This window comes from Hylobates moloch, unplaced genomic scaffold (assembly GCF_009828535.3).
Source record: "Hylobates moloch isolate HMO894 unplaced genomic scaffold, HMol_V3 SCAFFOLD_43, whole genome shotgun sequence".
Lineage (NCBI taxonomy): Eukaryota > Metazoa > Chordata > Mammalia > Primates > Hylobatidae > Hylobates > Hylobates moloch.
In genome coordinates this window covers 391,713-409,480 of record NW_026652318.1, presented here as the reverse complement: position 1 = coordinate 409,480, position 17,768 = coordinate 391,713, and the positions used below count along the sequence as shown (strand labels likewise).

General features: G+C 38.2%; 1 protein-coding gene and 1 pseudogene across 6 annotated transcripts in view; one reads left to right on the top strand and one right to left on the bottom strand.

The window, feature by feature from the left end:
- The window catches only part of LOC116463588 (interaptin-like), a 219,295-nt gene that overhangs the window by 152,118 nt on the left and 49,409 nt on the right, over positions 1-17,768 (top strand). For all 6 annotated transcript variants that reach the window (XM_058434747.1, XM_058434745.1, XM_058434749.1 and 3 more), the window contains 2 exons: positions 8,807-8,884; positions 9,227-9,430. In XM_058434747.1, the coding sequence (XP_058290730.1) occupies positions 8,807-8,884; positions 9,227-9,430 (282 nt within the window). The remainder of the gene's footprint in view (positions 1-8,806; positions 8,885-9,226; positions 9,431-17,768) is intronic.
- Positions 4,279-4,875, bottom strand: LOC116463589 (death domain-containing protein CRADD-like; annotated as a pseudogene).

Sequence of the window (17,768 nt, the reverse complement as noted above, 5' to 3'; positions counted from 1 at the left end):
CCCCACCAGGTAGCATACCCTGCCCCTTCATCACACCTCTAAAAACAATCGAGGGCAAAAATAAACAGCAAACCAGACAAGCAAACAGAGGATCTTAAGTCTGAGGATTCACACACAACCAAAGATTACTAGGTATGTGAAGAAACACCTCCCCGCAAGTCCCCCCAAAAAGTGGCTATGAATTCACACAGAAAATCCTTAACACCCTAGAAAATTGTTAAATAGCAAACAGATGACATTAGAATAAGTATAATTGATATCCCCCAAAGTATGTCCAGGATTGTAACCATAAAAGAACAGACAGTTATGGCAGGCTGTTAGGAATTCGGGAGATTAGAAATATCAGAAAAACGATCCCATTCATGCTAAAAATGAATACAAATGTACATACACATGCATATGGATTTAAATACATTGCATAAATGATAGGATTACAACAGTTACCTCTAGAAATGAAAGTGTGGGCTGTGTGGAAATTCTTATCTCACTCTATAATATATTGCTTGAATGCTTTACATTTTGGTTATATTTATTTTCATGTATGTGATAAGAACAAAATTTACTTAAAATGATTTATAATCTGTCACTAAGAATATGTCTAAGTGGTTGTGTAAAATATGTTTTCTGGCCGGGCGCGGTGCCTCATGCCTGTAATCTCAACACTTTAGGAGGCTGAGGCAGGTGGATCACCTGAGGTCAGGAGTTCGAGACCAGCCTGACCAATATGGTGAAACCTCGCCTTTACTAAAAATACAAAACTTATCCAGGCATGGTGGCAGGCGCCTGTGGTCCCAGCTACTCGGGAGGCTTGCTTCAACCCAGGAGAATTGCTTCAACCCAGGAGGCAGAGGTTGCAGTGAACCAAGATCGCGACACCACACTCCAGCCTGGGTGACAGAGCGAGACTCGGTCTCAAAAAAAATTTTAAAAAAAAGTTTTCTAATTTAAGAACCTCTGTAATGTACTTACACTTTAATTCCTTTTTTTTCTAAGCAGGCTAACACAGGACTTACATTTTAATTTCATTAACAGTCACCTGCTGCTCATTTAACTGATAATTTGAACAATAGTAAACTTTTGACCATCGCAAAGTACTAATTTTTAAAGCTCTTACTTGGCCTTTCAACAGCATCTGACAGTTGACCAATCTGTTCTTGGGACAGTCTCTATTATTGAGATATAAATATGAGCATTCTCCTGATTTTCCTCTCACCTTCCTGTTCACTCATGAAAATTTTTCCTGGCAAGCAGAAGGTGGCCTGGTGGCATTCCAGTGTCATTGTATAGATCCATTTTTCACATGGTCCTAACTTGAACAGGCTATGTTTATTTCATTTATTTATTCAATACAAAATGTTTACTGAGAGCCAGGACTATTGTGTGCAGGCACTAGATATTGGAGTAACAAGATTGGCACATTTCCATAGAGTTACTTTTCAGGCAATGCTAAGTGCTGCAAAAATATAAAATAGGCATAATAGAATGTGAGTAGTGGAGAGGGGTGGTATGCTTTTGACAGAGTGGTCAGAATGGCATCCCTGAGTAGATGATCTTTAAGATATGAATTCCAGAAAGGAGCTAGCCATGATTACATCTGGGAGGAAGGAGATCAAGACAAGACCCTACGTTTCTTGGAAATCAGTTTTACAAGTTCAAAAAACATGAAGGCCAGTTGTGGTGACAGAATAACGGCTCCCCAAAGAGTTTTATGTCCTAATCCCTGGAATCTGTATGTTCCCTTACATGGCAAAAGGGACTTTGCAAATGCGATTAAGAATTTTGAGGCCAGGCGTAGTGGCTCATACCTGTAATCCCAGCATTTTGGGAGACTGAGGCAGGTGGATCCCTTTAGGCCAGGAGTGTGACTTGGCCACCATGCTGAAACCCTGTCTCTATTAAAAAATACAAAAATTAGCTGAGTGTGATGGCACGCACCTGTAATTCCAGCTACTCAGGAGGCTGAGGCACAAGAATCTCTTGAAACCTGGAGGCAGGGAGGCAGAGGCAGTAGTGAGGCAAGATTGTACCACTGCACTCCAGCCTGGGCAGCAAAGCGAGACTCTGTGTCAAAAAAAAAAAAAAGAATTTTGAAATGGGGAAATTATCCTGGATTATGTGGGCAGGCCTAATGTAATCACAAGGATCCTTATAAGAGGAAGCAAGATGGTCAAAGTCACAAACGCAGATGTGAGGATGAAAACAGAGGTTGCAGTGATGTGATTTGATGATGGAGGAAGGGGCCACAAGACAAGAAATACAGGTAGGCTCTAGAAGCTAGAACAGGTAAGGAAATGAATTCTCCCCTGGAGCCTTCAGAAGGAACATGACCTGGTGACACCTTGATTTTAGGACTTCTGACCTCCAGAACTGTGAAATAATAAATTTGTATTGCTTTAAAAAATTAAGCTTGTGGTCATTTGTTACAGCAGCAATAAGAAATTAAATTGACCAGTGTTTCCTGAAGAGTTTCTGAGGAGTTTGGATTTATAAGGAGAGCAATGGGAAGCCTGGGGAGAATTCTAAGAGAGTAATCTAATCTGTTTTTTAAAAGGTCACTGTGGTTGCTCCTTCGAGAATGGAATGGAGTAGGAGTAAAAGCAATATCAGGGAGTCTGGGTGGAAGGCTGTGCATTCATGCAAGTGAGAATTAATTATGGTTTAGCCTAAGACTGTAGCATGGATATGGAGAGAAATATATGTCAGAGGTCAATCTGATTTACTGATAGAGAAAATGTGACTGGGGAGCAAGGAGACTGGAAGTGAAAGGAAAGAATAAAGATGGGCTTGAGCCTTTTTGCATCAGGGTAGACAGTTGAGAGGCAGCAAAGTGCAGTGACTGAGAGCTCAGACTCCAGATCCAGACTGCTGGGGTTCAAATCCCAGCACTACAACTTAGTAGTTACTTCAACTTGGGCAAGTTTCTTTTCTCTTTGGTCTCAGTTCCCTAACATGTAAAATGGGAATAAGGGCTTCTTTTAGGAGTGCACAAGATACATAATGTGTTACCTATTACTATCATCATTGTGTTTGTTCCATTTATTGAAGTGGGAAATTCTGTGAAAGAAACAGATATAGGGAGTGGAGGAATCAAAAACAATGCTTTTGATTTGTTAGAGTTGAGATGCCTTTGAGACTGCACAGTGGAAATATCAAGGAGTTAGTTTAAGAATGGTTGTTTCATATAAGCGAATGGAGTGGCATATAGCATCACCTTTCAAAGTGGGGGGAAATAGCTAGCTATGGTATTGTATTGTATTGTATTGTATTGTGTTGTATTGTATTGTATTGTATTGGCAGGAGCAGCAGGGACCTTTCTGAAGGTTTACTCATAGCAATTGAAGAGAAAGGATTACCACTATTTGCTAAAAGAAGGAATGCAATGCTTAAAGAGATGTAGGCATTCTTCCTATTCCATCCAATTTCTCCGTCCTAATGAAGGTGAAGATAACAATTGGGTAATGAAGGGTAGACCATAAAAAGACTGCCTTAACTGGTGTGGGGCAGGGGAAGGAACCATGCTGAGGGGACTTCTAGGATGCTAGGTGGCTTTAAAAAAAATGCAGCCCAAATTTATTATCTATATAGTAAAATAACCACTAAAAGGAGTTCTTCTTTCCCTGCTTCTAGATTTGGGAAAGTGTACATAGCAGTCTGAACATATAGTGAAAGTTATGGTAGGGCTGCTGAATCTGAAAGGCATTTGTAAAAGAAACATTTTTGTTTGATTTCAAAGCAAATGTGTAAAACTTGGAAAATACAAGGATATACAAAAAAGTCATAGTTACATTTTGATATATTCTTCTAGTCCATTTTCCTTTTTTAAGTAATTTACATTTTATTTTCTTATCATTATGAATAGTAAAGTCCGCAGTTCAGTTCCCAGGCAATATAAAAGTGAATGTTTTACATATAAGACACCTGCATGTAATGTGATAACATGGGGCTTTGGGGTTTTTTGTTTTTTGAGGTTTTTTGAGCCACTGTGATTTACTAAACTATTAAAAGGCCATCACACAATTTAAAACTGTGCAATCATAACAAGGCAATCTTCAAGCAATTAAAAACAACGAATTGTTGAACCAACCTGGGAGATCTACTGAGTAATCTGGCCTTTTAAGTAATGTCAAGTGGAAACCCTGTTTTCTCTTTCCATCTGAGGATCATTAAAAAGAAAAAACAAACCTAAACTAAACCAGAAACCACCTGTTCTGACTGAAAGTCAGGATTCAGTCCATGTGACTTGGAGACATACTCTTCAGCTGGTTGGCAGAGGCACTGTCACTCCAACATGTGCAGGAACACCGAGAGGTCTACCTCCATGCCTGCAGCCCCTTGTGCAAGCTCTGGAAAGTTGCCTGCTTCCCAAAGCACTGCTGCCAACAGACAAAGACCTCCACCACCCGCAAGTGCACATTGTGGAGATGGTTGGCCTTACAGCAGTAGATATCTATCTGGAACAGTACCAAAGTCAGCACCATGGACTTCCACTTAGGGCCCAGCCTCTGGCTCAGCTGATTAATCTGCCAGTTTGATGGAGAGCTGATGATGTGCGAGAGGATCCCAGTCATCATGTCACCTGCAGGCAGCTCAGTCATGGCTTTTTCCCTTGCTTTCTCCAGTTTCTCCCTTACCCACGAAAATTCCTGTAGCGAATCTAGGAAAGTATCAAATGCTTTAGGACCCCTGGAAAGTAGGCTATGCAGCAGCAGCATTGTTTTCTTGAGGCGTGTGGCTTTATCTTTAATTTCTTGGACATGGTTTTCTGTCAAGATTCCTTCCTGGTAAAGGTACTGAAGAACCAGTCCCTCCACCAATACCTCTGCACCCAGCTGCAGGCAAAGTAAGCAAAGCACTTTATTTGTCTCTGGCCTCCATTTCTCAGTCTACAACAATGCATCTTTGATGTATCTTTGAGGGGAAGGGAACTCTAGTCCATTTTTCTAAGTAGTATGCATTTTTAACATAATTGGGAATATACTTTATGCACTGTTTTGGGTTGTTTTTGTTTTTTTGAGATGGAGTCTTGTACTGTCACCCAGGCAGGAGTGCAATGGTGCAATCTCGGCTCACTGCAACCTCCGCCTTCCGGGTTGACTCAATTCTTCTGCCTCAGCCTCCCGAGTAGCTGAGATTACAGATGCACACCACCACACCCGGCTAATTTTTTGTATTTTTAGTAGAGACAGGGTTTCACTATGTTGGCCATGTTTGTCTTGAACTCTGACCTCATGATCCACCCGCCTTGGCTCCCAAAGTGCTGGGATTACAGGTGTGAGCCACCACGCCCGGCCACTTTATCTACTGTTTTGTGAACTTTTTGCTTAGTGATATATCCTGGACATTTTTCTATGTCATTACTTTATACATTTATGGAAAATTATTAAATGGCTACATAATATTCCAATCTATGGATGAACCATAACTTATTAACATCTTGTTTTTAGAATGTCCAAGTTTTTTATTTGTATAAGTAAGGCACTTGGAAAATTGATGTAGCTAAATCTATTCACACACAGTTATTTCTTTAGTGTAATTTTTGCTAGAATCAAACTTGAATATTTTTAAGGCTTTTAATGCATAATAACTCACTGTCCTCCAGTAAGCCTATACAGATATGTAATCTCAACAGTGTTTATAAATACTCATTTCTCTGCTTCCTGGACAATACTGGGTATTATAACTTTTAAAATTGATAAAATTTGTACCCCTGCATTTCTAGCTCCTTGTATTCTTTTCTTTGTGACTCATCTGAGCCTTTGCCCATTTTTCTAACTGTATGTTAATATTTTTATATGTCTTCTTTTCTAATGTTTTATTTGGAAATAACTTCAAACTTACAAAAAGTTGTAAAAATAATAATAGTTCAAAGAGCACCCAGATAGTATTTACCCATTTTCACTTAGTGTTAACATTTTAACTCATTTGCTTTCTCTCTCTCTCTCCCTCTTTACTCTCCTTCTCTTCCTCCCTCTCCCTCTCTCTCTGCACACACACAGACAGACACACACACACACACACACGCACACAATTTTTTTTCCTGAACCGTTTTGAGGATAAGTTACATGCAACATAGCCCTTTACCTCTAGATACTTCAGCCAGCCTAATCAGTGTCATAAATTTACATACAGTACTTTAATCTACCATCCGTATTTCAATTTTGTCAGTTGACCTAATGATATCTTTTATAACATTTTCTCTTCTAGTACAGGATCCAATCTGGAGTTTGTCTATTCGGATATCTCTTTAGCCTCCTTTAATCTAGAATATTTCCACATTTTGTCTTTGTCTTTTAATGACACTGAATTTTTTAAGAATGCAGAACCCCTCACACTTTTTAAAAATAAAAAAATTCTTCATTTTGTATTGGTCTGATGATTCCTCTCTATTAGATTAAGGATATGTATTCTTAGCCAGAAAACCACATGGGGGTGATTTGTCCTCAGGGCATCACATCTGGAGGCACATGATAACAATTTGACCCCAACTGGTGATGTTAATTTTGATCACCTGATCAAGATGTTGCTCAATTTTTCTGCATAATTACTGGGGGGTTTGTTCTCTTTCAATTAATAAGAAGTCTAGAAGAGACACTTTAAATGAATGTAAATATACTACTTTTCACCAAAATTTATCCTTAGATATAGCATCCATTAGTGATTTTTGCCTGATCTCAGTTTTACTATAGTGATTGCTAAATGATGACTTTTTAAAATTCCAGATCATCCTCCCCATTTATTAGTTAGGCCTTAGCATTCTACTGTAAGCAAGATCCTACCTTCGTCTATTTATTTATTGTACAGACTCATCAATTCCTTTCTTTTAATGGCTTATAATTTATTACTGTACTGAATTATTTTGGTGCTCAGATTGTTCTAGGCTTAGTAAGTAGAAGCCCCTTCAAACTGGCTCTTCTGACATTAGAATATTATCTCATCATTTTTTGTAAACACTTTCTTACTTTCTGGCATCACAAGATATTTCAGATATACTTACTTTGCCCCAGCCTTGAAATCAGTTATTTCTGTGAGTAGTCCTGGTTCCTCTAATAGGGAATGGTGATAGAAGCCCAAATCTGGATTCTGAATATGCTCATGTGCTACTTGATTGTAGTGATGGCTTCATGGGAATATACTTATGTTAAACATATCAAATTATACACTTTAAAGATGTGCAGTGCATTATATGTCAATACAATACCTTAATGGAGACATTTTTACAAAAATAGGGTAGTGGCAGAGAACATTTATAATGGCTTTAAAATAAAAGCAAAATGAAAATATAGTGTTCAGAGATAAAACTTAGATAATAAAGCCCTAAGGAAAATCAGTGATTACAATATTATTCATGAGAATGGTTACTTTTAGGGAGCAGGGAGTTGGCTATGATTGGAACCAGGGACAAAAGGACTTCTAGAGTAGCTGGTAAGGTTTTATTTTTTAACCTGGATGGTAATCACCAGAGTATTCTTCTTATAATAATTCATTATATTATATAATTGTTTTGTGCACTTTTCTGTATCTTACAATTTTGTTATATTTTATAATAAAAAAGGTTTAAAAATAAATGAATATTGTGTATGTTCATGATGATTTTTACATTATTACTTAGTAGAAATTAAAGTCATTCTGCAAGGAGGGCATTGATAATCTTACATATTTCATTGTGTAATTTACAAGCTATTTTGAGATACTTTCAGATTATGACAACTAGTTAATGAGTAGTCTGAATAAATTTAAATTGGATATTAAATTTTTAATATATTAACCTTTTGAATATTGTTACAAAACCCAATCTCATAAGATGAAGGCAAAGGTTTCTTTCAGTTTTAGATCTTTCATTTGGTTATTTTAATGGTTTTTATTTCCCTGCTGAGATTTCTCATCTTTTTATTAATTAGAATAGATTTTCCTTTATGTCTTTGAGCAGAGTTAATAATTGCTTCTTCAAAAATCTTTGCTCATTTCAATATCTGGGTCATCTCAGAGTCAGTTCCTATTAACTGTCTTTCTCTTTAGAATGAGTCACACTTTTCTGAATACTTTTTTACTATGTTCTGGACATTGTGAACATTATGTTATGGAGAGTCTGGATTCTGCTATATTTCTCCAAAAAATATTGTTGTCATTGTTGTTGTTGATAGTGGTGAAGTGGTGTTGATTCACCTCAAATGGCAATCTCTGTCCAGAATAACAGCTCAGTCTCAGTTCAGTTCTTTTTCTTTAACTAGGCTGCTTGGAATCTGCTTAATACATGTGTAGTTTAGGGGCAGAATTTATATGGAGTATTTGGGACTCCCTTTCTCCGGCTCTTCCCTCTTCAGCATTCTTTCTTTACTTTCCAACAGCTGTGGTTGCCCCAAATACCATGGCCTCTGGTTCTATAGGCCAGAAAGACTGAAGATTTCTATAAGAGTTTTAGTTCCCCTGCAGGATGCTGACTGGGGGCTGCCCTCAAGGCTTAAAATTATTTTTAATAGCCCAACCCCATGCTGTCACCTCATTCCAAGTGTCAACTTTCCTCCAGAATCTCCCTGCTTTTAGTCACTTTCCAATACCTTCACATATTTGTTTATTTGTTTTTGTTTTTTAGTGTTGTGCAGAGTTTATACTTTTTATTTACATGCAAATCAGTCTGACAGAAGCTTTGTTTGCCAGTATAGAAGTAAACTGAATGTTTATTTCTTTAAACAAATAATAATATGAAGATGTTAAGAAATTTCTTCTATTGATGAGTAAAATAATGCTACAGAAAAGCACATACTTTATTTTGAAATAATATATTTTAACTTCTTTTGTATTATTTTAGGAATAAATCTAATGAAGCTGATGACTGTCAAAGAGAACTTAAAAAACTGAAGTTTGAATCCATTATTTCTGAGTCACAGTATGCATTACCAATTTTTAAATTTATATTTTTAATAATTGAACTTAAAACTGTATTTAAGTAACATTTTATTTAAAAGGCATTTATCTTTTTTATTTTCTTATTGTTTACATATAAAATACCTAATTCAAGCTTATATTGTCTTGCAGTTGTTTATTGCTGTTGCCACTGCCTAGATGGGAAAATTTTAACATTACAGAACCATTCTTTTTTTAAAAATTTAAATTTTTTAAAGTTACAGTTATAATCTATAATTTCAAATGAGCTCTTCATACATCTTTGGTAAATATAAAATGTAGTATATAATGCATGTTGGTGGGTTTTTTTCCTATTTCTTTTTAGGCATACTATGCTGCTTAAGGAAAAAGAAGACTCTTTAATGACTTGTCAACAGATATATAAAGCATTACAGGAAGAGCTGACTGCGAAAGAAAAGCAAGAAAAAGACATAAAGAGAAGAATTAACCTTGCAGAAAATGAACTGGAGATAACCAAAACTCTTCTGAATCAGACGAGGGAAGAGGTTTTAACACTGAAAAATGAAAGGTGCAGTAAACAATAATTTCTTACAAAAACATTTTATGTTTAAGTTAGTATTCCATATATATTTGCAACATCAGTGTCTGACATATTATAACAATAGTGAAATCACAGGACTAAAGATATGTTTCTCCTACAAGGTCATTGCATCCCACCACGTCATTTTACAAGTGATTAGACTGAAGCTCCAGTTGGTTACATGACTTGGTAAAGTTGCAGTTGGTGAAAGTAGGAATGAAGCCCAAGTTGCATTTGGTGTCAAATTCTTATTGAAAAAAAAAAAAAATCAGACCACGTGTGATACTTGTACTACTAAATTTCAGCTGGATCAGTGATTGGTGGATTCTATCATTTTTCCAACAGAAAACATCTTTTTATATCACTTTTTCCTTTTATTGGCTCCTACTTTTCTTCTCTCCTCGTTGTCTGTCAGCACATCTTGTTGGAGGATATGGCACAAGCAAAGATACCTCCTTAGGTGGTATCGAGGATACTAAGAAGTACATTGGTCCAGGCTTCCAAGATACTTTTGTTTAGTTAATTTGTCTTTAACCTTATCTGTAATTAATATTTTAACCTTGCTTGCTTTCTTTTTGTTTTCATTTGCCTGCTATGTCTGCCCATTCTTTCTGAATCCTTTTGTTTTAAATGCATATCTGATATATAGCACAAATCTTAGGGTTTTTTTTGTTTGTTTCATTGATTTAAAAATCTGGGCTTCTTTTAGAGATTATTTCGTTTACATTTACTGATATAATTATTATATTAACTAAGAACACAAGTTTCATAAGGGCAGGAATTTTTGTTTTGTATCATTTTCTGTGCACAGAAGGCACATGATAGGTTATTTGTTTTTCATTCTTCCTATCATTTTTATATTTTAGTTTATATTTTATTTTATGAATATAATTTAGAAGAGTTACAATCTTTTTTTTTTTTTAGTTCTCCTTTGCAAACCTGTTTGCTGAGTCTGAGGATGGGACCAGGGGAGTGGGTAGCAGTTATCTTAGAATTAGATTTTTTTGTCTCAGAACTCTTTCTTGCCAACACTGTTCCCTGGGCACCATATCTGTTTCTACACCAGGCAAGCAGCAAGTCTGTGTAGTTCATAGGGAAACAAGGCTTATCTCTCATCCATCCTGGGATGATTTTATAATTACTTATATTTTATTGAATAAGGTTAGCAACTGCAGAGCTGATATCCCCCACCATTTATTCTTCACCCTTCAACACTGAAAGTGTAGCCTCTACTTACCTGACTATTCCACCCCACCTCCTCTGCCATTTATTAGAAGCTGCAATTTTATAACAATGAAATGTATAAGAGCCAGGCTTATTAATAAAAAAAGGAATGATAGTTGAAAGATTCAGCATGTGTAAGCAGAGATAAAACCTATATATGCTAACATATATAGTCAGAAAGATTAAAATCGGTTGTGTATTCTATACAAAGGACACACATCATACATCTTTGAAAAGACACCATGGAATAAATAAAAATTTTCAAAGTATTTGGTTTAGAACTTTGGTTATCTGAGCAGTTCCTATATTACCCAGAATATCATATTTCCAATGGTGCCAGATTAATTAGGCTTAATGTTTAGTCAGATGAATGCTGTCTCCTTCACTGAAGTCATTGAGAAGAACCTATCTTTGTCTAATTGTTTCTGGAACTCTTCTCCAAGGACTGGCTTAAGCACATGTTTTAGACTCTCGTCAGTATGACAGATCTTTATCCTTTAAGAATACGTTGGATATTTGAAACAGTCTCAGATAGGTCCAGTGAAAATAAGTCCAGTGAATATGATGGGAAATCAATCTGGGAAATACTATTGGGGATCAAAAATAAAGTAAATTTTTCCCTTTTTTCTATGCTTAATAAATTATCTCTGACTGCAGCTTGAAGAAGGGAGTTTTATGAATGCTCTGAGGATTAGCAACCTCAGTAGAATATATATATAGCTTTCTTGGGGAGTTGCTTTGAAATAGCATACACTTGGATGTATATGTTTTGCCATATTTTTAAAAAAATTATTATGACTATAATCTTACCCTCTAAATGTTGATTGAGAAGGACAGTTTCTATCAGCTTTCAGAGAATAGTGACATCACTGACCTAACTCCTATTCTTCTTCTTTTCCTTTCTTTTTTTTCTTGTATTACTGCCCTTGTACCTTCTTTATTCTCTCGCTTTAGTCTATCCAGAATATACATTTACTTAGTAATTGGTGACACTAAGTTTACAGACATGATATCTGTCACATAATAAAAATAAAAATGACAGACACGGTGGCTCACACCTGTAAACCCAGTATTTTGGGAGGCCAAGGCAGGCAGATCACTTGAGGCCAGCAGTTTAAGACTAGCCTGGCCAAAATGGCGAAACCCCATCTCTACTAAAACTACCAAAATTAGCCGGGCATGGTGGCTCATGCCTATAATCCCAGCTACTCAGGAGGCTGAGGCACAAGAATCACTTGAACCTGGGAGGCAAAGATTGCAGTCAGCTGAGATCACGCCATTGTCCAGCCTGGGCAACAGAGTGAGACTCTGTCTCAAAATAAATAAATAAATAAATAAATTTTTTAAAAATGTGTTTGTAGACCAGTAAGTTATCATGTAATCACAGGGTTACTCCTAAACATAAGCATTGCCTTCTTCTTTTTTCTAGGCTACTTTCAGATTTTGTCTGCCTTGTCCTCTAACTACCCAGAGCCTGCCACACATATCCACTCAATAAATATTTGTTGAGTGAGTGAATGAATGGATCATTTTGGGTAATTCAGCCAATCTGTCAATTATTTATTGGGCATTTATTATATGCCAGGTACTTTGTACCCTGGGTACATAGTACATAGCTTATATTTTAAGGGTAGAGACAAACAGTAAAACAAAAAAGTAGAGAACTGACTAGAATAATTATAAATTGTGATAATGGATATGAAGTAGTAGAAATTGATAGAAGAGGTGCCTGCTTTGGCTAGGGTGGTCATAAAAGTGACTTTGAAGATGATACTCTGCCCGTTTCCTGAAGGAAGACCAGTGGAAGTTACCAGGCCAAGAGCCAGGGAGGAACTTTACAAGCAAAAGACAAATTGGTGAGTTCTGGGAAAGGACAGCAGGGTAGCATGGCTGTGGCATAGTAAGTATGAGTGATGCAGGCAGGGTCACATCATGCAGGGACTTGCAGGCCTTTGGGAGTTTGGGTGCTGTTTTCAGCACAATGAAGAGAACCATTGAAGGTATTTAAGCAGAAGAGTGACACTGTAGAAAGATCATTCTGGGTGCTGGACAGAGAAGGTATTGGCAATGGGAGCAAGTCAGGACATTTACTGTTTTGATAAAGGATTTTATAGGTAGTGAAGCCTAAGAGATATGAGAAATATGAGAATCTCCAGCTCCTACCCCCTGTCAGTTTCTGTTGGGTTAAGTGTCTATGTCAAGTGGGTAGTAGTAAAATAGCCACGGCTTACATGGTGAGCCTAAGGGTTAAAAAGATCTTCTCAGCCAGGCACGGTGGCTCATGCCTGTGATTCCAGCACTCTGGGAGGCCGAGGTGGATGGATCATCTAAGGTCAGTGGTTTGCAAACAGCCTGGCCAACATAGTGAAACCCCATCTCTTCTAAAAGTACAAAAATTAGCTGAGCATGGTGGCGGGTGTCTGTAATCCCAGCTACCTGGGAGGCTGAGGCAGGAGAATCATCTGAACCTGGGAGGCGGAGGTTGAAGTGAGCCGAGACCGCACCATTGCACTCCAGCCTGGACGACAAGAGCAAAACTCCATTTAAAAACAAACAAAAAAAAGATATTCTGAAGAACAAATGACCTTCAGAACATTTGACATTACTGTCCTAACTTGTCTTGAAACGCTGGTGTTTTGGCTCTAGGGCAACCTGTTATTCGGTCTCTTTTCTAGCCCTGTTTTGGTTCTTTCCCCTTCCCTCCTGTGATCACCTGATCGCAGACATTCCTTAAAATTCACACTTGAACTTGACTTTCCTCTTTCTACTTTTTTCCTTCAGAAAACTGACCCTGTCTCAGCTTAGCAAGTTTGCTCTTAAAGCTTTGATTTGAAGCACCAATGGGACTTTTAAATAAGAAATTTCCTTAAGCAGTTGGAGGTGTGAACGTCCCTCCAAAAGAAGCAGCTGGGCTCAGGAAACACTTTTAATATAGAGATGCTTGATAATACCCTAGGAGATTCTGGTTCAGTAGGTCTGGGTAGTGCCTAGGAATCTGCCACTTGGCAAAGTACCAAACCACTGCTATGGAAGTATTGCAACGAAGTAGGCTACCAGATGTGCTCACCAAAGGCCAGAACCCCATTCACTCCCACTGACTGGGTGTGCTTTCGTAAATCCAAGCAGTGTCAGATACACACCAACCTTCCTCCCTGACCCCTCAGGAGAGCAGAGCCCTTGCTCAGGTCACAAATTGTGCAGTTTAGAAGCTGTGTAGTTTCAGAAGAGGAGAAAACGATGTAAAAAGCCAGAGGTGACCCTAGAAAAAAACTAGCAGAACTTCTGAATTTGGAGAAATAAGGAAGTTAGTAACTAGGAAATAGTTCATTGATTAGTACAAATCTATTTATTTGGGCATTGCTTGCTTCCCCACACTCAGCTGAGGAAGTGGAAGGTAGAGAAGAATCTTCAATGAAAGGAAAAGAAAGGTCTTCTCGAATCATGGGATTCTGCAGGTGAAGACAGTCTGGCCAGCTTGGTCATGGACACACTGGGACTGGTGAAAGGGGTTTCCTTTATGGATGGAGAGGGATGCAGCAAGGCATAAGGATGATGTCAGAGAAAAGTGTGGCCGTTTTTTAAATTCTTGTAAAGACAGCCCTCAGCTCCCATCCTACTGGGACACAAGGTCTTGGTGGCCAAGGCCAGAACTCTGCCCAGAACTGTGAATGTGCAACACTCCTTCTCCTTCGGGCATATTGTGGGTTAAAAAGTGTCCTGTGGGCTGACGGGGGCACCTAATTCCATCCTTAGGGAAAACTATTTCTATCGTAAGAAATGTCCTGAATTCTCTATAACAAATGTACAAATATATTTTATAAGGACATATGTGTTTAAGCTTGAAGACTGCCTACATATGGCACTTGGAGAAATTCGCTTACACCGGCATGTGGCCTACAACCATACAGCCAGAACACACACTGTTTATAATAGCTCTCATACCCTTTGCATTCTTAGATGCTGTATTATCTTTATCTTGGTAAACTCCAAGAAAAAATACAGAAAAAGATTTATTGTGATCAATTTGCCCATAACATGATGGGAATAATGAAGAGTGTTGTTAGAGGAAAAGCTTAGTCATAATTAAAGTTAGGTGCAAGTTGCTTATGTGTAAATTATTCTGAGATATAAATAATATACATCTGCATCTGTTTGGCTCTGTATTAAGTATTAAGATACTTATATATCTTACATGCAGTTTACTAAATTGTCCCCAATTCTCCATAAAGCATAATTTTTAGGCTACAGGGAAGGGTTTTATCCACTTCCCTCACCCTCACCTGCATTACATTAACTTCTCTTTTGGCCTCTCCTCTGTCCTTCATCTTTTTCTTTTTAGTCAAAAGCTATGAACCCTCACTGATATGGTTTGGCTGTGTCCCCACCCAAATTTCATCTTGAATTGTAGTTCTCATAATCCCCGTGTGTCATGGGAGGGACCCAGTGGTGGTGATTGAATCATGGGGGCAGTTACCCCCATGTAGTTCTTGTGATAGTGAGTGAGTTCTCACGAGATCTGATGGTTTTATAAGGGGCTTTTCCCCCTTTGCCCAGCACTCACTCCATCCTGCCGCCCGGTGAAGAAGGTGTCTGCTTCTCCTTTGCCTTACTCCATGATTGTAAGTTTCCAGAGGCCTCCCCAGCAATGTGGAACTGTGAGTCAGTTAAACCTCTTTCCTTTATAAATTACCCAGTCTCAGGCAGTTCTTTATAGCAGCATGAGAACAGACAGACAATACACTCACTTCAGAAAAGTATACACAAAACCCAGCACCTTATTTCAAGAGGTTCGTAGAGTCTCCTGTTTTCAAATATATGGCAGGACCTCATGATTAAACATACCTGCTTTCTCATTTTCTCTCTATCCCTCCTTCTGTCTCCTCTCTCCTTCCCTCCCTTTTTCTCCCCTCCCGTTTTCCTTTCCCTTTCTCAAGCTCTTTCACCTATCCACAGGTTTCACAATGAGGAGCCCTCTAAGTGCTTCTGTAGACATTATCTTATCTTGCCTTCACGGCACCCTGTGCACAATGCCATGCACCATTTTGTGAGGCTCAGTGGAAGGGCTAAGGGGGACAGGAGGCCAGCCTGGGCTCTGCCATCATAGCTACTTGCCAGAGGAAGGGGTTCACTTTTCTTGCATAAGTTTGCCATCTCTCGTTACCAAGCCCGGTGTCCATAGGTCTTGCCTCAGACCGAGGGAGCACTTTTTCTAATTCACCAACCCAGAAGAAAGCCATTTCCAAATTTGCACAAGGGCACTGGCTAGCAGAGCTGCGGCCTGCCACACCTGCCTCACTGGTGAAGGAGGTGTCATTTTCCACATTTTGGAGATGAGGACATTGATGTTAATTTAACTGAGGCTAAATTTCTTGCTCAGGGTGACATCATTGGCAAAGACAGAAATCAAGCTCTGTTGGGTCTGACCTTATAACTCATGTTCTCTTCTCTACTGTTTGCACAATTCCCTAAGTATTTGTCTTGAAGGGCTAAGTTTTGTCATCGTTTCTCAGTGTGACATCTTTCTGAACCATGTTGTAACACTGAGTCTTTAGGAGACTCACAGCCCTGCAGAAAGCAATGCTCTTTTTGTGTCCCTTCTCCTCTCCTCTCAATTTCTTGTTCACCCTCAACCCCGTCAGTATTCTTCTCTTCACTCAATAAATATGGGATGGTGTCCTCTGCTTTCTAATGCCTTGGTAGAATAAGAAGTAAAGCTATATCTTCAGATGGAAAATAGAATAAAAATAATTCACAACTACATTCTAAAAATGTAAACTAAGTGTTTACTTATTTCATTGAGGCTTGTTATATTTTCATAAATTCTAGAAGCAATGACTAGTGATTAGCTATATCTAGTATTAGATATGACAAAGGATTAAGAAGTGATGCAAGATAAAGTCCATTCTTAATATAAAAAGAATGGACTTTAGAATTAGGTAAACATAGAGTAAATCCCAACTTGACCACTGTTAAGCTTGGGCAATTAAGGCTTCTTTTCCCTATCTGTAACGTGGGCATTTTAATAATAGCTATCTTCTTAAGAATTTTAAAATATTGTGCCTGGTAGGTTGTAGGTACTCAGAAAGTATTAGTTTCCTCTCTTTCATCTTTCTTTAGATTGCTAACCCCTTAAAGCACCACATCTTATTAATTTCTATTCCCTGCACCGGCCATGTAAGATATTCAGTAAATATCTGTTGAATTCATTATTATCTGCTTTACTCATACAGTCGTAAAGATTAATCCTTGGAGTGATTCCATTTGGATGCTGATATGGTTAGACTTTGTGTCCCCACCCAAATCTCATCTTGAATTGTAATTCCCATTATCTCCATGTGTCAAGGGAGAGAATAGGTGGAGGTAATTGAATCGTGCAGGCAGTTTCCCCCATGCTGTTCTTGTAATAGTGAGTGAGTTCTCATACATCTAATGGTTTTATAAGGGGCTCTTCCCCCCTTTTCTTGGCACATCTCCTTCCTGCTACATTGTAAAGAATGTGCCTTGCTTCCTCTTCGTCTTCTGCCGTGATTTGCCATAAGTTTCCTGAGGCCTTCCCTAGCCATGCTGAACTTTGAGTCAATTAAACCTCTTTCCTTCGTAAATTACCCGGTCTCAGGTATGTCTTTATAGCAGTGTTAAAACATACTAATACAGATGCTAATCTGTTAGTATAAAGCATTATGAAATGTTCTAAGTAATAATTGAAAACAATAAATCTTATCAGGTTTTTTCTTTTTTTTTTTTTTATTATACTTTAGGTTTTAGGGTACATGTGCACAATGTGCAGGTTTGTTACATATGTATCCATGTGCCATGTTGATTTCCTGCACCCATTAGCTCGTCATTTAGCATTAGGTATATCTCCTAATGCTGTCCCCGCCCCCCCCCCACCCCCCACCCCACAACAGTACCCGGAATGTGATGTTCCCCTTCCTGTGTCCATGAGTTCTCATTGTTCAATTCCCACCTATGAGTGAGAACATGCGGTGTTTGGTTTTTTGTCCTTGCGATAGTTTACTGAGAATGATGTTTTCCAGTTTCATCCATGTCCCTACAAAGGACACGAACTCATCATTTTTTATGGCTGCATAGTATTCCATGG